This window comes from Hemitrygon akajei, chromosome 8 (assembly GCF_048418815.1).
Source record: "Hemitrygon akajei chromosome 8, sHemAka1.3, whole genome shotgun sequence".
In the NCBI taxonomy this organism is placed as follows: Eukaryota; Metazoa; Chordata; class Chondrichthyes; order Myliobatiformes; family Dasyatidae; genus Hemitrygon; species Hemitrygon akajei.
Window position 1 is genome coordinate 27,886,369 of NC_133131.1, and position 24,653 is coordinate 27,911,021.

The window sequence follows — 24,653 nt, forward strand, 5'->3', positions numbered from 1 at the left end:
GCTCCATGGCATAAAAAAGGTTGAGAACCTTCAGAAAAATAGAGGGCTATGGTAACCTTAGGTAATTTCTAAGTAAGTACATATTTGGCACAGCATTGTGGGCCAAAGGGTGTGTATTGTGCTGTAGGTTTTCTATGAAATGGCTAACATGAAGGGGCAGAGTTCTAAGGTGCTTGGAAATAGGTACCGAGAGGATGTCAGGGGTAAGTTTCTCACACAGAGAGCAGTGAGTGCGTGGAATGCACTGCTAGCGAAGGTGGTAGAGGTGGATACAATAGAGTTTTTTAAGAGCTTCTTAGACAGGTACATGAAGCTTAGAAAAATAGAGGGCTATGCACTAGGGAAATTCTAGGCAGTCTCTAGAGTAGGTTACATGGTTGGCACAACATTGTGGGCCAAAGAACCTGTAATGTGCTGTAAATTTCTAAGTTCTATGTTCTAACCCCTGCTCTAAATAGATGTATTTGTTTTGTTGATTCAAAAAGATAGAGTACATGATACTGGGTGCAAAAATATGTTGGCTTTTTTTTGAATCACAGTAAGGTCCAACTAGTCCTTAGGAAGATCTAAAGAAAAAAAGAGATAAATATGAGCAGACAAAGTAACAAGACAGAAAAAGGACCCCAAGTCACAGTAAGTCATGCCAATACTATAATCACATAATTTATGTGCACCATGAACATTACCACTGTCTCTACCCTCTAAAAACCGAAGTATCAGGTCACTTACCCAAAAGAATCTGTCAAATTCCTCTCCAACTGCTATAGGTAAATGATCAAATTCTAATTCCCCTGTACCCAACTCCTTTCTATATGCAGCAACATTAACAATGATGCAATCATTGCTCAATTCCTTGTTCAATACCTGCCGAGAATTTGCATCACTGAAATTTGTCCATATCTCCAAACATAAAGAAGCAGCCAAGTAATTTCTTTGTCAAAGTGGTAAAATCATTTTATTTATCTTTACACACAACCTCTACATCTCACCGAGATGTATGTATTTTAGGGAATAAAAGTATTTTATTTCTATCTTTCAATTGCTCCTTCTTAAAAACTTTGAAAATTGAACACATATGGTGTCAACCAAATGGATATAAAACTTAAATGTGCACAAATAAATATTCATCAAATCAGAAGCAGGTTTTACTGACTCACCTTTACACAAACAATGTTAATGTAACAGTTCCAGTTGAAAGTAGCATTCCACAGCTGCATTTTGTCAGAATAACCAGACACTTCATAAAACCACCTTAAAGTTTTCAGCCCAAAATGTCAGCTGTTCACTCCCCTCCATAGATTCTGCCTGACTTGTTAAGTTCCTCCAGCATTTTGTGTATACTGCTCAAGATTTCCATCATCTGCAGAATCTGTTGTGTAATTAAAACTCTGATTTTTGGATAATGTGTTCTCATCTGTGCAAAGCTCAAAAGTTGAGAAAAGAAAATCGACTGTAAATAGAAATCCATCAGCCTGTCTGGTTCAGGCAATGTTTCAATGTACATGCCACAGTTAGTACACAAATGATTTTAAAGCTTTTAATTTTACATAATGATGCTGACTGGATATACTGCCAATAAATAACTATTTCAGCTCTAATATAATTGAAAGGATTTTAAGTTACTATTATTTATGGATTAATTTATTTGCTGCTTTATCTTAAATATGGAATAAATGAAGAACTTGCCTGTGTGGAACAACAGTATAAATGCATGGTATCACACTTAAATCAATCTGTCTGATAACAGGGTACCAGAACAACAAAATTCACTCATGAAGACTGCTTAACTGCTCATGAACAATAGTTAAGAGTAAGGACTGAGACAAGTCACTCTCTACAGGTTTTTAGCCAGTGAACTTAATTCAGTTTTGCCTGACTTCTGATTTTGTTCTTACTTTGTTCTGATTTATTTGCTTTGACCTTTGTCCATCTGTTTCCTTTTTCAAAGGCAAAGATAGTCCCAGATCTTACTTTGAATTATTTCATCATGCATGGCCCATATTCCATTAAAGATTATGATTCAGCCTGAGATACCATCCTTGCCTAAAAAGGCACAACTGAAATTGTGAAATTTGTGCCTAATTCCACCACAGCAACTCTGCTGCTCCTATTTCCTCCTCCATCTATGTATTTGTAGTCTTTTCAACTGTTCCTATTTTGATCCATGACTGCCTTTGAAATAGATTACTGCACAGTAACTATTTCTTCAGGCAACATTTACTCTGGAAGGAGAGACAATGTATAGTGCTGCTGATGTACAACTGTTTTCCATGTTTCATTTTCAATAGCTACTTGATTGGTAAAAATTAAATAAAGTAACCTGACTGGCAAATATAGTTGGCGTATTCATTGTACGAAATTCATATGAAACCAGAGGAACATATTTTTAACAAACACGTAATATTAGTTAAATTTCAGAAGATATTTCTCAGTATTGTATAGAATATTCCTGTTTGTTAGTTGTAAGATACAAAATACAAATATTTTGAGGAATTTATCTATACAAGATAGAAATTTTAAAATGTTAGACCACAGAACAATACAGCACAGTACAGGCCAACCTTTTAACCTGCTCCAAGGTCAATCTAACCCTCCTGTCCCACATTGCCCTCCATTTTTCTTTCATCCATGTGCTTATCTGCGAGTCTCTTAAATGTCCCTCATGTATCTGCTTCTACCATCACTCCATGCAGCGAGATCCACACACCCATCACTCTCTGTGCAAAAAAACCTACTTTGAATATCTCTCTATACTTTCCTCCAATAATCATAAAACATTTCTTCTCATATTAGCTATTGCCACCCTTGGAAAAAGTCTCTGAATGTCCACTCTATCTGTGCTTCTCATCATCTTATACATTTCTATCAAGTCACCTCTCACCTTCCTTTACTCCAAAAAGCCCTAGCTTACTGATCCTTTCCTCATAAGACATGATCTTTAGTATTTGCATCTTCCTGGTAAATCTCCTCTACACCCTCTTTAAAGTTTCCACATCCTTCTGATAATGAGACAGCTAGAACTGAACACACTACTCCAAGCATGGTCTAACCAGAGTTTTATAGAGCTGCAAAATTACCTTGCGGCTCTTAAACTCAATCCATAACTAATGAAGGCCATCACACTATACACTTTCTTAACCACCCTATCAATTTCTGTGGCTACTTTGAAGGGATCCATTAACTTGGACCTCAATATCCCTCTGTTCCACCACACTGCTAAGAATCCTGCCATTAATCTTGTATTCTGCCTTCAAGTTTGACCTTCCAAGGTGTAACATTTCACTGTTTTCCAGATCAATCTCTATCTGATCACAGTTTTGCATCTTGTTAATATCCCGCTGCAACCTACAACCTTCTACGATATCTACAACACCGCCAACCTTTGTGTCATCTGCAAACTTACTAATCCACCCTTCCACTTCCTCATCCAAGTCATTTATAAAAATCACAAAGAGCGGTGCTCTGAGAACGGATCCAGGCAGAATACACTCCATTTACTAACAATTGGCAAGCCAATTCTGAATGCATGCAGCCAAGTATCCTTGGATCCATGTCTCCTGACTTTCTGAATGAGCTTACGATTGGGAACCTTGTCAAATACTTAACTAAAATCTATATACACCACATCCATCGCTAATTTATATCAATTTGTTTTGTCATTTCTTGAAATAATTCATTGAAGCACATGAGGCACAACCTGTCCTTCACAAAGTCATAGTGATTATCCCTACTGAGACTATGGTTCTCCAAATGATTCTAACTCCTATCTCTAAGAATCCTCTCCAATAGTTTTTCCACTGCTGACATAAGCCACACTGGTCTATAACCCCCAGGATTATCTCTATTACCTTTTTTGAACAAAGGAATAACATTTTGTGAGCCTCAAATCTTCAAGTGCTACTCCTGTAGCCAATGGGGGTGTAGTGATCATTGTCAAAGGCACAAAAATCTCTTCCCTCACCTCCCACAGTACCTGAGGTATATTCCATCCAACCCTGGGTATTTATCTATCCTAATGTTTTAAGATCCCTTGAGGTTGTTATTGCCAGAACCTATTAAATGGTCCAAATGGAATCCATCTCAAATAGCTTCTGACAACCAAGTCCAGCTCCCAGCCTTCACATATAGTTTAACTACTAAGCCCAGCAGAATCTTTTCTACCGACAAGAGAAGGGGCAAAGACAGGTGGGTTACTGGCGCATTAAAACCAGTTGCTTCATGCAGATGGGGCTCATCATCCATGGTTGGCAGCTCATCAAATTATGATCTCAAACCTCTGCAGCCTTGTGGCTACACACACTCACAGCAGAAGGCTTCAGGAGTAAACCTTAAGAAAAAATCCAGAGCTATAGTTCCTAAGGCAATCCTACATTAAGTTCAATATTGTCTGGCAACTCCTGCGATGTCACTGGTGCCAAACTGTATTGGTCTTTGCCATTCCTTTGGATTCATCAGCTGCATGGAGAGGGGGGTGGCCTACTGCTTGGAAAAAGCTTGTTCTCCATATTGTACTGCCCTGGCTTGCGTAACATGTCAGTTTAAACTTCAATGTAAGTTTATTATCAAAGTTGAGATACACACAGTGGCCACGGACCCTTCAGTTAATGGTGAGGCTCCATGGCATAAAAAAAGGTAGGAATCCCCTGCTCTAAGTAGATGTACTGTACTGATGATTGTAACAGATAGAGTGCATGGTACTGGGTGCCAAAACATGCTTGTTTCTTTTGAAACACAGTAAATTCCAACTAGTCCTTGGAATGTAACGCGTATGTGCTATCCAATACCATGCTTTGTTTCTAAGTCATCACATTCTGCATTGCAAAGTTTAAAAAAAACTTACACTCTGTATAGAAATACAGCACAGAATAGGCCCTTCTGGCCGTTGTGCCCAGTAACCCCTGATGACCCCTGATTTAACCCTAACCTAATTACAGGACAATGTACAATGACCAATTATCCTACTAACCAGTAGGCATTTGAAGTGTGGGAAGAAACCCATACACTCCACAGACAGCACATATGTACTCCTTACAGAGGACTCCCGGATTAAACTCTGAACTCCGACACACAGAGCTATAACAGCATCGCTAACTACTACGCTAATATGGCACCTAAGCCTTGCATTCTGTTATTAGCATGTATGTTTAATTACTGGGAGAATCAAGTGCAACAAAAAATTTAACAATCCCTCTCCCTTTAATGATTTAATGCATGAAAAACAGCGTGATATTTCAGAAGACATAAAACTGTAAACATTTTTTCAGCAACACATAGAAAATGTGGGGGAACTCAGCAAGTCATACAGCATCAATGATGCGGAATAAACAATTGCTGTTTCAGGCCATTGACTGTTTATTTCCCTCCATAGATGCTTCCTGACCTGCTGAATTCCTCCACCTATTTGTGTGTTGCTCAAAATTTCCAGCATCTGCAGAATCCCTTGTGGTTACATTCTTTCAGTGACTGATTTATTTTACAATGAGTTGAACCTAAACAGCAAAACACATTATCTTTTGAATTAATGTGACACGCACAAGACTTGATTTTCAAGAGCACTTCTGTTCTAGTGTGGACTTATCAATGACTATTACTCTTGATATGTTAGTTGCACTGCAGTGCTGGTATAATTGAACTGGTACAAATTGTATTACAACTGTCAGAAGCTGCTTTAATAACACAATACATTCATGAATTGTGCAAAGAATCCTTTCGAAAGAACATAACAAGAAACTACTGGTTCCTATACAGAGGTGCTAGCAGCTAGAAAACATAATCTTGGGGATCTTGGGGTCCGAGTCCATAGGACATTCAAAGCTGCTGTGCAGGTTGACTTTGTGGCTAAGAAGGCATACAGTGCAGTGGCCTTCATCAATTGTGGGATTGAGTTTTAGGAGCTGAGAAGTAATGTTGCAGCTGTATAGGACCCTGGTTAGACCCCACTTGGAGTACTGTGCTCATTTCTGGTCACCTCACTACAGGAAGAATGTGGAAACCATAGAAAGGGTGTAGAGGAGATTTACAAGGATGTTTGCTGAATTGGAGGTCATGCCTCATGAAAATAGGTTGAATGAACTCAGCCTTTTCTCCTTGGAGCAACAGAGGATGACAGGTGACATGATAGAAGTGTATAAGATGATGAGAGGCATTAATCATGTGGATAGTCAGGGGCTATTTCCCAGGGCTGAGATGGCTAGCATGGGAGGGCACAGTTTTAAGGTGCTTGGAAGTAGGTACAGAGGAGATGTCAAGGTTGAGTGCTTTTACGCAGAGAGTGGTGAGTACGTGGAATGGGTTGCTGGCGACGGTGGTGGAGGCAGATACGATAGGGTTTTTTAAGAGACTCCTGGATAGGTATGTGGAGCTTAGAAAAATAGAGGGCTATGGATAACCCTAGGTAATCTCTAAGGTAAGGACATGTTCGGCACAGCTTTGTGGGCCGAAGGGCCTGTATTGTGCTCTAGGTTTTCTATGTTTCTATATAATAAATGAGCTTCACAAAATATTGTGAATTCCTAGCAATGTTTTCAACCTTTCTTTTTGTTCAAGAATAAACAATGAGCTTAGCCTGCTCCTCTACTCACTTTATACTTATGACAGTGAGGCTAAGCACAGCTCCAATGCCATTTTTAAGTTTGCTGATGACATTGATGTTATTGGCGAATCAAAGGTGGTGATAAATTGGCAAAAAGGAGGGATTTACAATGTCTGGTTGAGTGGTGTCACAACAACAACCTCTCACTCAATGTCAGCAAAACCAAACAGATGGTCATTGACTATGGGGGTCCATGAGCCAATTCTCATTAGGAGATTGAAAATGGAAAGGATTAATTACTTTAAATTCCTGGGCATTATCGTATCAGAGGATCTGTTCCAGGACCAGCATGTAGGCTGCTATTGTAAGAAAGCATAGTAGCACCTCTACTTTCTTAGAAGTTTGCGTAAATTCGGTATGTCATCTAAAACTTTGACAAACTTCTATAGATGCACAGTGAAGAGGATCCTGACTGGTGGTAACGTGGCCTGGTATGGAAACACCAGTGATCAAGAACAGAAAAGCCTACACAAAGTGGAGGACACAGTCCAGTTCATCACAGAAAAAGCCCTCCACACCATTAGACATATCTACAAGAAAACAGCATCCATCATCCATTATCCTGAGAGAATGCATTAAGGAACCGGAGCTGCAGTTCATTGTCCTTCAACTCATACAGGAGAATGAAGAGGTCATAGACAGAAGCTGCAGGGAATAGTTCCCTTAGATTGCAGGAGACTGGGTGACTGTCAGAAGAAGGAGGGGAAATGTACAGCTAGTACAGAGTACCCCTGTGGTTGACCAGAGTTGTTTGGGTGGGTTTAAACTAATTTGGCAGGGGAATGGGAACAGAAATAATAGTGCTGAAGATGAGGTAGTTAGTTTACAAACAGAAGGAATGTGTAGTGAGAAGAGGCTGATGATAGGGACAAAATTGCAGGATGAGTTGCAACGTAAAAGGACAAAATCGAAAAAGGCTAATACAGAACTGAAGGTGTCACATTTGTGTTTGCGCAGTATGCAGAATAAGGTAGACAAACTTGTAGCAGCTACAGATTGACATGTATGATGTTGTAGGTATTACTGAATCATGATGAAAGAAGATTATAGCTGGGAGCTTAGTGTCTAAGGGTACACATTACATCGAAAGAACAGGCAGGAAGGCAGAGGGGTTGGTGTTGCTCTATTGGTAAGAAATGAAATCAAATCTGTAGAAAGATGTGACATAGGGTTGGAAGGTGTCGAATCACTGTGGATAGAGCTAAAGAACTGCAAGGGTAAAGAGACCCTGATCGGAGTTGTATATAGACCCCCAAACAATAGATAGATAGATAGATAGATAGATACTTTATTCATCCCCATGGGGAAATTCAACTTTTTTTCCAATGTCCCATACACTTGTTGTAGCAAAACTAATTACATACAATACTTAACTCAGTAAAAAATATGATATGCATCTAAATCACTATCTCAAAAAGCATTAATAATAGCTTTTAAAAGGTTCTTAAGTCCTGGCGGTTGAATTGTAAAGCCTAATGGCATTGGGGAGTATTGACCTCTTCATCCTGTCTGAGGAGCATTGCATCGATAGTAACCTGTCGCTGAAACTGCTTCTCTGTCTCTGGATGGTGCTATGTAGAGGATGTTCAGAGTTTTCCATAATTGACCATAGCCTACTCAGCGCCCTTCGCTCAGCTACCGATGTTAAACTCTCCAGTACTTTGCCCACGACAGAGCCCGCCTTCCTTACCAGCTTATTAAGACGTGAGGCGTCCCTCTTCTTAATGCTTCCTCCCCAACACGCCACCACAAAGAAGAGGGCGCTCTCCACAACTGACCTATAGAACATCTTCAGCATCTCACTACAGACATTGAATGACGCCAACTTTCTAAGGAAGTACAGTCGACTCTGTGCCTTCCTGCACAAGGCATCTGTGTTGGCAGTCCAGTCTAGCTTCTCGTCTAACTGTACTCCCAGATATTTGTAGGTCTTAACCTGCTCCACACATTCTCCATTAATGATCACTGGCTCCATATGAGGCCTAGATCTCCTAAAGTCCACCAATAGTAAGGATGTGGTCTACAAAGTACAACAGGAGTTAGAAAATGCATGCCAAAGGGGCAATTTTACAATAGTCATGAGGGATTTCAATATGCAGGCTGGGAAAATCAGGTTGGTGCTGGATTCCAAGAAGGGGGATTTCTAGAATGCCTATTTGGCTTTTTGGAGCAGCTTGTCATTGAGACCGCAAGGGGATCAGCTATTCTGGATTGAATGTTATTCAATGAACTGGAATTGATTAGAGAGCTTAAGGTAGAAGAATCCTTTGGGACAAGTAATGACACAACCGTGGCTGACAAGAAAAGTCAAAACCAACAGAAAAGCCAAAGAGAGGGCATATAATACAGCAAAAATTAGTGGGAACATATAAGATTAGGAAGCTTTTTAAAAACAACAGAAGGCAACTAAAAAAGTTATTAATAAGGTTAAGATGGAATATGAAAAGTAAGCTAGCCAATAATATTAAAGAGGATACCAATAGTTTCTTCCGATGCATAAAGTGTAAAAGAGGTGAGAGTGGATATCAGACCAGTGGAAAACGATGCTGGGGGTAGTAATGGAAGACAAGGAAATAGCAAATGAACTGAAAAAGTATTTTGCATTAGTCTTCTCTGTGGAAGACACTAGCAATATGGTATAAGTTCCAGATATCAGTGGGCATGAAATCTGTTAAGGTATTATTACTAGAGGGAAGGTTCTTGGGAAACTGAAAGGTCTGTACACCCCATGGTTCTGAAAGAGGTGACTGAAGAGATTGTGGAGGCATTAGTAATAATTTTTCAAGAATCTGTAGATCCTGGAATGGTTCCAGAAGAATGGAAGATTGCAAATATCACTCTACTCTTCAAGAAGGGAGAGAGACAGGAGAAAGAAAATTATAGGCCAGTTAGTCTGACCTCAGTGGTTGGGAAGATGTTGGAGTCGATTATTGAGATTGAGGTCTCAGGGTACTTGGAGGCACATGATAAAATAGGCCGTAGTTAGCATGGTTTCCTCAAGGGAACATCCTGCCTGATAAATCTGTTAGAATTCTTTGAAGAAATAACAAGCAAGATAAACAACGGAGAAACGGTTGATGTTGTGTATTTGGATTTTCAGAAGCCCTTTGATAAGTTGCCACACAACAGGCTGCTGAACAAGCTACAAGCCCATGGTATTATCAGAAAGACTCTAGCATGGATAAAGCAGTGGCTGATTGGCAAGAGGCAAAGAGTGGGAATCAAGGGAACCTTTTCTGGTTGGCTGCCAGTGACTAGTGGTGTCCATAGGGGTCTGTGTTGAGACTGCTTCTTTTTACGTTGTATGTCAATGATTTGCATGATGGAATTGAAGGCTTTGTTGCAAAGTTTGCAGATAATATGAAGATAGGTGAAGGGGCAGGTAGTGAAGAGGTAGTAGAGAAGCTACAGAAAGACTTAGATTAGGAGAATGGGCAACAAAGAGGCAGGTGGAATACAGTGTCAGGAAGTGGATGATCATTAACTTTGGTAGAAGAAATGAAAGGGTTGACTATTTTCTAAATGGAGAGAAAGTACAAAAATGTGAGGTGCAAAGGGACGTGGGAGTCCTTGTGCAGGATTCCCTTAAGGTTAATTTGAAGGTTGAGTCTGTGATGAGGAATGCAAATGCAATATTAGCATTCATCACAAGAGGACTAAAAAATAAAAGCAAGGATGTCATGTTGAGACTTTATAAAGCACAGGTGAGGCCTCACTTGGAGTATTGTGAGCAGCTTTGGTCCCCTTATCTTAGAAAAGATGTGCTGAATATGGAGAGGGTTCAAAGCAGGTTCAAGAAAATGATTCTAGGAAGAGCGTTTGATGACTCTGGACATATTCACTAGAACTCAGAAGAATGAGGGGTGACCTAATTGAAACCTATCAAATAGTGAAAGGCCTTGATAGAATGGATGTGGAGAGGATGTTTCCTATGGTGGGAGAGTGTAAGGCTAGAGGACACAGCCTCAGGATAGATGAGCATCCTTTTAGAATGGAGATGAGGAGGAATTTCTTTAGTCAGAATGGTGAATCTGTGGAATTCTTTACCACAGGCAGCTGTGGAGGCCAAGTCTGTATGTATATTTATGGCAGACATTGATAGATACTTGATTGGTCAGGGCATGAAGGGATACGAGGAGAAGGTAGGAGATTGGGGCTGAGAGAAAAATTTAATCAGCCATGATGAAATGGTGGAGTAGTCTCGATGGCTCAATTGGCCTAATTCTGCTCCTATTTCTTCTGGTCTTAATAATCTAAATCAGGTATCATCCTATTGAACTTCATTTGTATTCCCTCCATATCATTTCAATAATGCAGTAATCAGAACTGCATAATACTCCAAATGTGGCCTAACCAGTTTTGTACGGTTGCAATATCACTTTTTGATGTTTGTATTCAACATCCTGATCAACTAAAAGCAAGAATATTGTACACACTCTTTACCACTCTTTCTGGTGCGGTGTTGCCACTTTAAGGCAACCATGGATTTGCATCTGCAAACTTACTAATCAGCCCACCTATATTTTTGTCCAAAAAATAACAGCACTGATCCTTGGGGAATCCCATTGGTTACAGAGCAGAATAGCATTCCTCTACCATTACATTGTCTTCTATGGACAAGCCAATTTTGAATCTAATCTACTAAAGTTCAAAGTAAAAATATTATCAAAGTACACCTATGTCACCATATACAACCTTGACATTCACTTTCTTGAGGGCAATCAGAGTAAATACAAGAAATGCAAGAAAATCAGTGAAAGACTACACCCAACAGGGTGGAAAATAACCAATGTGCAAAAAACAACAAACCGTGTAAATACAAAAAGGAAGAATAACATTAATAATAAGCAAGAAATATCAAGAACATGAGATGAAGAGTTCTTGAAAGTGAGTCCATAGGTTGTGGGAACAGTTCAGCAAGTGAAGTTGAATGAAGTTATCTCCACTGTTTCAAAAGCCTGATGGTTGAGGTGTAATAATTCCTGAACCTGCTAGTATGAGTCAGAGGCTCCAGTACCTTCTTCCTGATGTGATCAGCAAGCAAAGAGCATAACATGGGTTGTGAGTATCCCTGTTTTCCTGTGACAGTGCTTCGTGTAGATGTGCTCAATGGAGGGGAGGGCTTTATCTGTGATGTACTGGGCTGTATCCACTACTTTTCCATTCAAGGGCATTGGTGTTTTCATACCTGGCTGTGATGCTCTCCACTACAAATCTATAGAAGTTTACCAAAGTTTTAGATGTCATGCCGAATCTTTGCATCATCTCCTCAAATTCTAGTGTTATTTTTAAAAAAACATTTCCCCCCATTTTACATATATTCTACACACTTTTAATATTCTGTGACAATGAATTGTTAATAATTTGTTAAAATGAAGTTAATACTTAGGTTAATCTTAAAATCAATATATTTTCTTTGAATATTTCAATTTGAAAAATATCATAATACATCAATGTTTAGCCATGTTGTGTAAATAAATTGGTGGTCCATGCTGGAATGTCTCCAATCAGACCAAGTTGTGATTGTGAAACAAACATATTTAGAGTAAGCAAACAAATTGAGTCGACACACTGGCCTTGGAATTCCTAAGTATATTACTCCCCAGAACAAGATGTTAAGTTATATTGAACCGTTCGTTTGATACATTGTCTCAATCTAGAATCCTCAAACTATGAATAATTCCCAAAACCCACAAATTCAAACAGGAAGGAGAAAGAAAATATATGCAATGGAAACCTCAAATTCTGCTTCAAAAGACACATCATGATTTGAAAATGTGTTTATTCTTTTGTCATACATGCAGAAAAATCCTGGAACTTTCTATGCAATGGCATATTTGGAGCATCATTGCTATAATATTTTTAAAAAGCAGTCCACCCTTGGGATGGGCATTAAACTTTGGTCTTGTCAGAGATGCACACACAAAATGCTGGAAGAACTCAGCAGGTCAATGTTACAGACCGAGACCTTTTATCAGGTCCTGAAGAAGGCTCTCAGTCTGAAACGTTGACTGTTTACTCTTTTCCATAGATGCTGCCTGACCTGCTGAGTTCCTCCAGCATTTTTTTGTGTATTGCTTTGGATTTCCAGCATATGCAGATTTTCTCGTGTTTGTTAGAGTTGTATGTGTCCCACATAGAGTTCAAACACACTTTAATGTTATTTCTAAATTTGTCGATGATGTCAACTTGCGAGAAAGGAGGATAATCAATAAAGACCATCCCAGAGTTATAATTTCCATTTTTACAGATGTGAACAAGCTGATTTTGCAATAAGTCAGAAAATACATAACACTACTTGATACAGTAGCCATAACTCTACAGCATTTTCCTAAATGGCATTGAGCAGGGCCAATGAACATGAATATTTATCATCTCCCCCTACCAAATTTCAGATGTACTGAATTAGGATGCCACATGGGTAATGGATGGTTTTGATGGACTTGAAGTATATAGTGGATTTTATATTGTTAAATGTAGCTTCAGTGGAAGTGATTGCTTGTCAATTTCCAAAGTAACTCTCTTAAGTGACCTACTGTGGTGAAATTGGCAGACTGTGTTCTTAGGAGACAATGGTGTCTGGTTATTGTACAGTGGTTATATGTAAACAGGCTCTCCTCCCATGATTGGTTCTTGTTTGAATTTAATAATATTTATGGGAGTTCATTTGTATGTACGGGTGCCATAGTTCCGAGAGGGCCTGTACTGAAAAACAGGATAGACATTTAGAAACTTTTCCCCAGGAAGAAATGTCAAACGTTAGAGGAAATATTTTTAAGGCTAAATAGGAAAAGTTTATAAGGGACAAGATCTTATGAAGAGAGTGGTAGGTGTCAGGAATGGTTTACCAAGGGCAGTAGTGGAAGCAGCAGTTTGGTGGAGTTTAAGAAGCTTTTAGGTAGACATATGAATATGAAGGGAATGATATATGGATGATACATAGAAGGAAATTTAGTGTAAATTGGTCTCAAGTTCGGTACCACGTGGTAGTTAATACTGTTCTGTGCTGCACTGTTCTATGTTCTATAAATACAAGTTACAGAAAGACATAAAGAAATTTACAGAATGGACAAGTAATTGGTATATGAAGTTCAACACAGATAAATGCATAATAGTACATTTCTGTAAAATATATAGTTAAGTCAATTATTACTTGAAATGTGCTGGTCAAGATAGGACGCAAAACAACATTCATAAAACATAGTGCAAAAAGTCAGCTAGACCATAACAAATGTAAACTAAGCAGTATGACTTACTTTTCAGAGGAATAGAATTGAAGTTATGCTGGTCCTATATAGAATCTTCATTAACCCACATCGGAAGTATTATGCACCATTCTAGTTGGTACATTATGTACAGGATTCGGAAGCAATGCGGAGAACAGAGAGAAGACTGACAAGGATGATAACCTGAAATGCAAAGGTGCACATATCAAGGAAGGACAAGTAGACAGCGTCTCTTCTTTTGAGAAGACTGAGAAGTGATCTAACATAGGTCTTTACTGAAGGACAAATTTTGGCCAGAACACACAGGGAGAAACTCTCTCTGCTGTTCTGACTAAGACCTTGAAATCATTTATACCCATCCATAATAACAAAAAGGGCCTTGGTTTAACTACAATGTAATGAAAAATGCTCCAAGAGCAACTTCAGAATTACATTGCAGTATTTTTAAACCTGACTATATGACCTTCTAAACAGATAAATGCTTCCACTGAACAAACAGTATTAAACAATATAAGAACATAAGAAATAGGAGCAGGAGTAGGCCACCTGGCCTGTCGAGCCTGCTCCACCATTCAATAAGATCATGGCCCATCTGGCCATGGACTCATCTCCACCTATCTGCCTTAACCCCATAATCCTTAATTCCTGACTATGCAAAAATCTACCTAACCTTGTCTTAAATACATTTACTGAAGTAGTCTCCACTGTTTCATTGGACAGAGAATTCCACAGATTTACCACCCTCTGGAAAAAGCAGTTCCTCCTCATCTCCGTCCCAAATCTACTCCCCCAAATATTCTTTGAAACTAAATATCTTGACATATCAGGGCTACTTTAGAGAAAATCAACTTTGCAGGACATGTCAAAAATGTCAGATTACATTTTTTTTGATTTCCATGTAAATTTGCTGCTTCATAATTTTCATTGATCAGCTTAATAATTAAGATCACATTTAACAATACAAGGGCAATACTTTTATTTTTAATAATCAGTTTTTAATGATTTAATGCAAACACTTTGCTCAGAGTTCACTGAAACAGCTTTGAGTCCAGAACTCAAAAGATGCAATTTTACATAAAGTAAAATCTACACTATTGGAGACAATGAGTATGAAATCTCAAAATGTAATGTCCATTATGAGCACTAGCCTTCCCAGCATCCAGGGCACCTTCAAGAGGCAGTGCCTCAAAAAGGTGGCATCCATAATTAAGGCCCTCCATCATCCATCAACTCTTCTCATTGCTATCGTCAAGGAGATGGTACAGGAGCCTGAAGTCACACATTTATCATTTCAGGAACAGTTTCTTCCCCTCTGCCATCAAATTTCTGAATGAACAATGAACCCATAAGCACTTTCTCAGACACAAACAAGAGAAAATCTGCAGATGCTGGAAACCCAAGCAACACACAGAAAATGCCGGAGGAACTCAGCAAGCCAGGCAGTATCTATAGAAGAGTACAGTCGGTATATCGGGCTGAGATTCCTCAGTATTTCCCCTGTTTTTGCACTACTTATTTATTTTTTATGTTACTTATAATTTATAGTTCTTATTAATATGTATTCCAATGTACTGCTGTCATAAAAAAATTCATGAAATATGCCGGTGATACTAAACATGATTCTGATCCTAAAAAAATTGTAAATGTTTTGGTTAAATATGCTCCAAGGCCAATTGCAGCCAATGTTCTGATACTGAACACAGTATGAGTCAGGAAATCAAATACCTAAAAAAAAATTCCCTCCTGCACTACAATACACTAATTAATTTTTAAATTCCCTTATCAATATAATAGAATGCCACCTATCTCATTAAGATAAACTTTTATCATGATTTGACAAATGCAGAGAAAGCTACCGAATGTCCACCCGTGGGTTCTTAACTGTAGATGCAATCAATCCACTCCTCCGCTCTTTGCCCTTTTAAACCTTCATTATTTGTCCCTTTTGGATTTACTACAGCCACCCTTTCAGGAAGTAAACATCAAATCACAACAGCTCTCTGAACAAAAAGAAAATATCTCCTGCCGCCTTTGATCCTCTTTTACGTCCCCAACTACTTGCCCTTTAATTAAAATAACGCTGAGTTAAGAGAAGCTGTTTAAAGTTATGGCTCTGGTATCAACTAACCAACTCCTACAGGGACATCAAAAAGCGTCACCGCTCACAACATGGCCGAAGGGGGACGGGGGGGGGGGGGGGGGGGTGGAGGAAGAACGCGAGGGTGCGCATGCGCCCACCCTGCTTGGCGGCTACGCCGTTGTTTTCGCACCCACGTGATGCCGCGCGCTGTCACGTGACTCAGTTATGGAGGTTGTGGACAAACCTGAGGCCGGGTTTCGATTGAGGGGGAAAAGTGCGAGCTGAAGGAGAGGAGGATCAAGTGAAGGGGAGAAGAGAGCCGTAGTGACAGAACAACGAGTGAAATGACGGGAATATGGGTGCCAAGGAATCAAGGATAGGATTTCTTTCTTATGATGAAGCGGTGAAACGAGGTGAGTATTTTCAAATTTGTGTTTACTGTTAAAAAGGGAACATCTAAAATGTAAACCTGTGTTGAATATCTGGGTTCCCCTGAAGTGTGAAGCGGGATCGAGGTGACATTACACCACCATGAGAGGAATGACAGGGATGTTACACGCGTTCGTGAAAACAGGGAAACTCCGTCCTTTCGGGGCGGGGGGACTTTTTCAACACGATGCTGATTTGCTGTCTTTTTAAAATCCAGATTTTGAAGTGTCAGAATTACCCTCTTCTAGAAAGAAACAGGAATATTCCGTCTTGTCACAGGTGTATTTTTTAAAAAAAAATCAATTTTCTATTCGACTGCATATAAACCCGGTATTAAAGGGCGGGTCTGTGCCACTGTTCATCGGGGGTTTAGTTTCTTCTTTATATGAACATTTTATGTTTTCATTTTTTTTTGTAAAGTAACAATAGTGGGGTCTAAATAAACTGAATTTACTAATTTCTTTCTCACCACTTGGCTGTCAAGGAATTAATTTCGAGATCATCTATGTATCTTGGACAAATCGTCTTGTAAATTTAAAATATTATTGCGATTTTAACTATTGTATTCTCCAGTAGAGAACATTACTTCGGCCTTTAAAACCAATTGCCAATACCCTATGGAATGGTTTGCCTACCTGTCTCTAATATCCGAGCATTAATCGTAACACGATTAAAGCAGCCAGGGTTTAACCTCTTAATGACGTGTTTGCGACGAAATATTAACGACAGAGGGGCACCGTAGCCAGGAGTGACGCAGATTTGTGGACACCATTGAGTTCTGCAGCGAACTGTCACTTTCCGATGGGCTCTGTTCTCATCCACTTAACTGCTTCCGCAACTCCTTAATGCTTTGTCAGAAATGAGATAACGAGTTTCTAATTCTTTTGCCCACTATTGGGAGGTATCATAGTTATAATCTCAGGTGAATTATTAACTCATTTTACAATTGGTGTAAAGGAATTTAGGATTGTAAACGTACCAAATACAACATATTTTAAAAATCGAGCGTTTTTAATGAATTGTTAATAACTGATCGGATTATAGAAGATAGCTTTGTAATTACGTGTGAAATTCCTGCAGAACGAGATTGATCCTGGAACTGCTTTTGATCCTATTCTCTGCCGCACAAACGAACTCTTATTTGTGAAGATCATAAAATTATAAGATGAATAGAAACGGAGGAAACTTTGAACTTTTGTTCTATCTTTGTAAATTTAAAGATATTCAATGTGTACGGAAGCTACAACGTTAGGATTGGATTATATGCTAAACAGCTGCCTTTTGCATGTTCTCTATTTTGATTATATTTTCCGTTAATCATTCCCCTTCATATAAAATATCATTGACAATTTATTGGCAAGCACTTTTAATTGGGCTGCCTTTGATTGGTAGGTATCTACCCTGTTGAAATTCCCTAATATTTATGAATATACATTCCAGGTAATTGGAAGAGAAACCACATGTTCTCCTGTTTTATCTGGGTGATGCAAGTAACCCAAATATTCAAAAATGAGATGTGTTATATTTACCCGAGGAAATAAATCCCAAAGCGTCTGAAAATACAGATCACTGTAGCTTCCTAATGATTTCTTGTATAATTAAATATTTTTATGATTGAAGTGTACTGAGCTTTGTGTTTTTACTGTTTTCTCTTTTATAGGGCATTGCTCTGTGCTTAGATTTGTCAGGTTAAAAAAATTCAGAAGAATGGCAGTAGTAAATGTCAATGTAGTACAGGTTTTTGGACCATCATGGATATTAAAAAGTAATCTCACTATTTACCAGCAATATTTATTCTTATTACCGTGATTCACACAATGAATTGCTTTGAAATGCAGTGAAGGTTTGACATGCTGTGAGATTGGCCATTAATTGTGTAATTCTTTTTACAATTCCATTGGATTATGTGTCTTAAATTCTTAAGTGGTCCCTCGACTTTCATACTAAATGGAGAAAGAGGTACTAATAAACCAAACTGGGTAAATACAGAAAATAAAAAATTTATTTTATATAATCCTTCATACAGCTTTCATGTCATACATGCAGATCACACAGTCAGACTATACTTTCTGTAAGTAGAGCCAGTTTGTGTTCTTCTGTTTGGTGTGAAGCCTGGAGTGACAGTAAAGTAGTTGATGTTGGTTAAGACATTAAAAACAAGAAGAAATCCACTGAGCATTGAATAGAGCTTTTAAAATTTTTAAGTAAATCTGAAAGAATAGATGTGTTTTTGATTTCATGTCTTTTCTGCAGTTTATAATATGGCTCATCCAGAGTACAGTACTGAATTCTAAGGAACAAAATGCAAGTGTTGACTATAAGATGGCTCATTCCCATTTTCTAACTTGTCTCCTTTGGTCCCTTTCTTTCATAAACACATTTCATGCTGGTGTAAGACATGCTGAATTTTGGCATTTGATTTCAGGGCTGAAATGCTGATACCATCAAGAATTATTCTACCATTGACCTATGCTGTCCCATTTCAGTATAAGGAAAGCCTACCAGTGAGAAGTAGAAACACGTTTATGTTCTTTGTCTCCTACCTGTTGCCTTGGTTTCTCTCAGTCAGTGGCTCCAAACCTTGAACCCACAGGTTACATGTTGCCCAATCACTGCACTATCACCCATATGACTTCCTGGTGTTTTTAACTTTAACACGAATATATGGGAAATACGTGTGTGCATGTTGCCCATATGACAGGCTGGGAACTGCAACTGTAGCCTGATATGACCAATAATTTGTAAACTGCTATACATGAAATGTTGCTGCTAAGTGCTGGTGAACCACAGCAACATACTGCAAGCAGTTTACAGAACTTCTAAATATACTGCTTCTGAACTAGCCTCACTTTAATCTGCAGCCTATAATTTACTATTAAGTAACGTACTGCCACCATCCAGGCCATGCTCTCTTCTTGCTGCTACCATTAAGAAGAAGGTACAGGAGCCTCAGGAGTCACACCACCAGGATCAGGAACAGTTATTACCTCTCAACCACCAGGCTCTTAAACCAGAGAAGAAATCTTCACTCGATTTCACTTGCCCCATCACTGAACCGTTCCCACTACCTGTAGACTGACTTTCAAGGACTCTCCATCTCATGTTCTCAATATTTATTGCTCACTTATTTATTGTTATTTCTTTTATATTTACACAGTTTATTGTCTTTTGTACATTGGTTTTTCCTCGTCCTGTTGGGTACAGTCTTTCATTGATTTTGTTTTTTTGGATATACTGCAAGAAAATTAATCTCAGGTTGTATATGGTGACATATATGTACTTCAGTAAACTTACTTTGAACTTTTGGGTGTTAACTAAATTCTAGGATTTGAACAGATCCCTATTGGTCTATGCTGTTTCTTGTATTTTTTCACTGAGTTACTAAAATTGATTTAGAAAAAGCATTATTTGTCTGCTGTAGACAATAATTTTAATCTTAGAACAAAATAAACAACGAAGATCCAATATTTGATCAAAGTTCTAATGGTATTTGTGAGCCTTTTGAGTTTATATTGGCAATCGAATGAGATAATATTTTTTTTAAAATTTACTTAATCTACTTGAAGTTTTACTTTTAAACTGATTTTCAATTGATTCTTTGCCGGGATTTGACTTGCATTTGAATAAGCATGCATGAACATGAACACTATTTTATGTTTTCTCTTTTACTTTTATGCTTCTAGCATCTGGAGTATTTTACTTTGATATTGCATTTCTTTATCCATTCGCAATTGTTTTTTTCAAGTGAAAGGCTTTTGCATTTTATTTTCAGATGGCTGGAGAAGCTGCCTCAGAGCATAGCAGGTTTAACCTATGACATATATTTTCCTTCAAAACACATTATTCAAAATATTTGTAGATAATGCAAAACAAATGAGAGAGGATATTGTGTGATGTATGTCTACAGAGTAACACATTTAATTTTAGTTTTGCAGTTTGTTCTTTCCAGTCCAAAAGTTGAAGTTCTGCAGTTGGAATAAATTCGGACATGGATCAATGAAATAATGAGATGAATTTTGTAGGGAAGTGCTAGAATTTCCGTGCAGGTCCAACCAAGTTCAGGTTCTCATATGAAAAGCCCAATCAAACCAGTTACTTTTAGACAATCGCTTGTCTCCACTGTGATGTTGGACTTATCTTGGTGTGCAGCATTGTAGTGCAGATATAGAAACATAGAAAACCTACAGCACAATACAGGCCCTTTGACCACAAAGCTGTGCCGAACATGTCCTTGCCTTAGAAATTACCTAGGCGTACCCATAGCCCTCTATTTTTCTAAGCTCCATGTATCTATCCTTGAGGCTCTTAAAAGACCCTATGTATCCACCTCCACCACTGTCACCAGCAGCCCATTCCATGCACTCACCATTCTCTGCATTTTAAAAAAACCTACCCCTGATATCTCCTCTGTACCTACTTCCAAGCACCTTAAAACTGTGCCCTCTTGTCCTAGCCATTTCAGCCCTGGGGGAAAATGCCTCTGACTATCCACAGGAACAATGCCTCTCATCATCTTTATACACCTCTATCAGGTCACCTCTCATCCTCTGTCGCTCTAAGGAAAAAAGGCTGAGTTCACTCAACCTGTTCTCATAAGGCATGCTCCCCAATCCAGGCAACATCCTTGTAAATCTCCTCTGCACCCTTTCTATGGTTTCCACATTATTCCTGTAGTGAGGTGACCAGAACTGAGCACAGTACTCCAAGTGGGGTCTGACCAGGGTCCTATATAGCTGCAGCATTACCTCTTGGCTCCTAAATTCAATTCCACGATTGATGAAGCCCAATGCACTGTACGCCTTCTTAACCAGAGTCCACCTGCACTGCAGCTTTTAGTGTGCTATAGACTCAGACCCCAAGATCCCTTTGATTCTCCACACTGCCAAGAGTCTTACCATTACACTTTATTCTGCCATCATATTTGACCTCCCAGAATGAACCACTTTACTTTTATCTGGGTTGAACTCCATCTGCCACTTCTCAGCCTAGTTTTGCATTCTATCAGTGTCCTGTTGTAACCTCTGACAGCCCCCCACACTATCCACAACACCCCCAACCTTTGTGTCATCAGCAAATTTACTAACCCATCCCTCCACTTCCTCATCCAGCTCATTTATAAAAATCACAGAGTAGAGGTCCCAGAACAGATCCCTGTGGCACACCACTGGTCACCAACCCACAAGCAGAATATGACCAATCGTGTCAGTTCCACAGCCATTGTGTCCATGTGCCTTGTCCTGTTAGTACTTGACACGTGTTAGGATACTTACTAATTTTTTCATCAAGTCGCTTTTATTGTCATTTCAACCATAACTGCTGGTACAGTACACAGTAAAAATGAAACAACGTTCCTCCAGGGCCATGGTGCTACATGAAACAACACAAAACTACATTAGACTACAGACCTACACAGGACTACATAAAGTGCACAAAACAGTGCAAGACAGTACAATAATTAATGACAATAGGCACAGTAAAGGGCAAATTACAATATAATGATGTAAATGTAAACAATGTTTTAGCAGGAATTGAGAAAGGAATGAGCATCAATTATGTTGAATTCAGTATTTTTCCATATGTTTTATTTGGTTATTACTGATTAAACATTTTAAAATTGTTTTTGATTGTTTCTGTAGTATTCATGTTATTTTGACACAACCTTCAACCAGGCTCTAGGTCAGGATTAAGGGCTGGTGACTCATTGCTGACAGGAAATTCTGGGCTTGACAGTATGATGACAGTTAAGATTAATTTTCACTGGAAGGGTGTGATGATCAAGTAGAACCAGAGAATTTATGGAAAACTTTTAGTGGATTATATCTACAAACCATTAATTTTAAACTGGCAAATTTATTGTGGTAGTACTCAAGCCTTTTCTTAAAGTGTGATTGATCTGTTTTCCTTGAATGATCAAAATCTGAAGATTTTAATAATGAAGTGGATACATATTTTAAAGTTACATTTTTAACTGGTTTAGCAACTGATAGATATGATCCTGTGGCAGTTGACATTTTTGTTCAATTTTGTTAATTTAAATTCTAGATCATATTTGTAGTTCTACATCATATTTTTGCCATGATATTGGTAATCTGATTTCTAAGTTGTAACACAGTTTGATATTGTGGATTGGCACTCAAGTATTATGAAACATCCTGATGGTTTGAATCTTGATCAGATGATTGTAAAGTGTAATTCTGGCTGTGCAGGGCAAAACAGTTTTCATTTACGGAAGATGCTTCAAAATTGCTGTATATCTGTCAGTGAAGCATTGTATGTGGAGTTATACCTTTTGAATTATTAAATAATGGTATCAATATTTGTGTAAAATCTATTGTAATTTGTTGACATTCAAAGCTAATCTTGTACAATAACTGAGATGTGGATTATTTGTCACTCATTTTCAATTTCATATTTATAATGAAAGTAACTGAAACTGTTGTGCATAAAGTATTGAAGTGCATTCTATTCCATAATTTATTATCTGCTTTGAACCCATTTTGGCTGCTAACAACAAAAGCTAACAATTGATCATCATGAACTTCATGCATGTTACGTATGACACTCAAAACTACTCATTCCTCCTTACTGTATATCTACTGTATTTCATTGTATGCAGTCTCGACTTTTAAATATCTATTGTCCTGCTTGATATGTCACATTTAATGGGATATAAAGTTGTGAAAGATTATGATACTCGGTGAAATTTTGATCATCTCATTGGTTGAATGTGCATCTGGCAAAGCATGTGATGTATTTTTTTTCTGTATTCTTCATAAATTCACTGAGGGCAGGTTCCCACACTTCTTTCAAATGCCTCAAGCCCCTAATCCAATTTTCTTTAAATGCTCTGTTTCTTGCACTTACTTTAAAATTTTTTGGGCTACACTGAAAAATTTATTAAGCTGATGTTTGTTAACACATTAAAAAATAAATTCTAGTGATTTGAGGTACGATTAGGAGTAACATCTAAAAGGCCCTGACACATCAAAAGAAAACAAAATGCTGAAATCTCTCAGCAAATCAGGCGGCATCTGTGGAAAGAGAAACAGCTAACATTTCAGGTCCAGGACTGTTCATCAACAAGTATTTGCTGACCTAGAATGACTCGTGTTAAAACTTTAATTTTTAATGTTCTTATTTTTGTCTTCAAATTCATTCATATATCATCTCGGTGTTCTCATAAAGCTCTAAACCTGTTTTGAAAAATGAGTATTGTTCAAGTTGTAGCCTCTTGATCATTCAGAATTAAATTGCTCCACCATTCATAAGTATCTTAAGCTTCTGAGGCCCTGAAGGCTTTGACAACTGAAGGCATATCAAAGAATTGAAATAAGCCTTTTTGGTGGAAGTTTTGCTGGTAAATACATGCTGTTCCTAATGATGCCACATATACTGATTGGTTTAAGTGGAACTGAGTCTCAGACTTGACAAATCTAAAGATGCAATGGAGAATGAAGATGAATAGATTGTGTGATAGGTTTTAACTACTGTATTGAGGCTGATTTATGTGAAATTTGAATTGATGTAATCTTTTTAAGAGTTTTGTTATACATAATGTGCACAGCCAAAAATTTGGAGACAGTTTTGGACCTGACCATTTTAAGCAAATGCAATTTGTTTAGTCAAAATATTTCCTTCAAACAAAAAGGAGAACATCTATTCTAGCAGTTTTCCCACAGTTCGGTATGAAAATTTCATTGTCATACAGCATGGGAATGGGCCCTTCTGTTCATTTCTCCATACTAACCAAACTTCCCAGCTAAGCTAGTCACATTTGCCCATATGCCTATAAACCTTTCCTGTCCATGACCTGTCCAAATGCCTAGTAAAAATATTGTTAATGTTATTGGACCTGCCTCAACCACTTTCTCAGGCAGCTTATTCCATTAATGACCAACCTCTGGGTGAAAAGCATTACTGCTCAGGTTCCTATTAAATTCTCCCCTCTCATCTTAAATCATTATATCCACAGTTGGCTGACTGAATGAGTATTGCTATTGTTCAACTGGTCTGATGGGAAGCTTTGTATTTTGAACTCCTGAAAATTTGTAAGGGAAACTTACTGGCATCATAAAAATCATAGAAATTGGAACAATTAATTACTCCCATTTCTGATGAAGCATTCGAAAATTTAAGTTGCTTTAAAAAGGGAAGCTGCAAAGCAAACAGGCAGGACAGTTATATGATGCAAATTAGGAGAGACTAAATGACAAAATTAGTGATGAATCCAGGTGAAAGAGTCTAGTAGAGGCTAGTAAACATGCCAGAAGGCAAGTAACATCTGAAATGATCAGGAAATGGAATTGAATGCTGGAAAAATGAAGTG

General features: G+C 38.2%; 2 protein-coding genes across 6 annotated transcripts in view; one reads left to right on the forward strand and one right to left on the reverse strand.

Annotated features, from left to right (window-relative positions):
- LOC140731747 (uncharacterized) overlaps positions 1-17,020 on the reverse strand; it is a 75,508-nt gene extending 58,488 nt beyond the window's left edge. For 2 of the 4 annotated variants that reach the window (XM_073053500.1, XM_073053497.1), the window contains exons 1-2: positions 15,947-16,006; positions 13,849-14,001 (exon numbers count right to left, since the gene is read on the reverse strand). Coding sequence is in view for 3 of the 4 variants with exons in the window: in XM_073053497.1 (XP_072909598.1) it covers position 13,849 (1 nt within the window). In the remaining variant the exon portion in view is untranslated. Of the gene's footprint in view, positions 1-13,848; positions 14,002-15,674; positions 15,886-15,946; positions 16,007-16,962 lie in introns of those variants that run through there. The other 2 variants (XM_073053499.1, XM_073053498.1) reach the window with 2 other exon arrangements.
- The window catches only part of usp32 (ubiquitin specific peptidase 32), a 142,428-nt gene continuing 133,890 nt past the window's right edge, over positions 16,116-24,653 (forward strand). For both annotated transcript variants that reach the window (XM_073053493.1, XM_073053494.1), the window contains exon 1: positions 16,116-16,311. In XM_073053493.1, the coding sequence (XP_072909594.1) occupies positions 16,254-16,311 (58 nt within the window). In that variant the 5' untranslated portion in view covers positions 16,116-16,253. The remainder of the gene's footprint in view (positions 16,312-24,653) is intronic.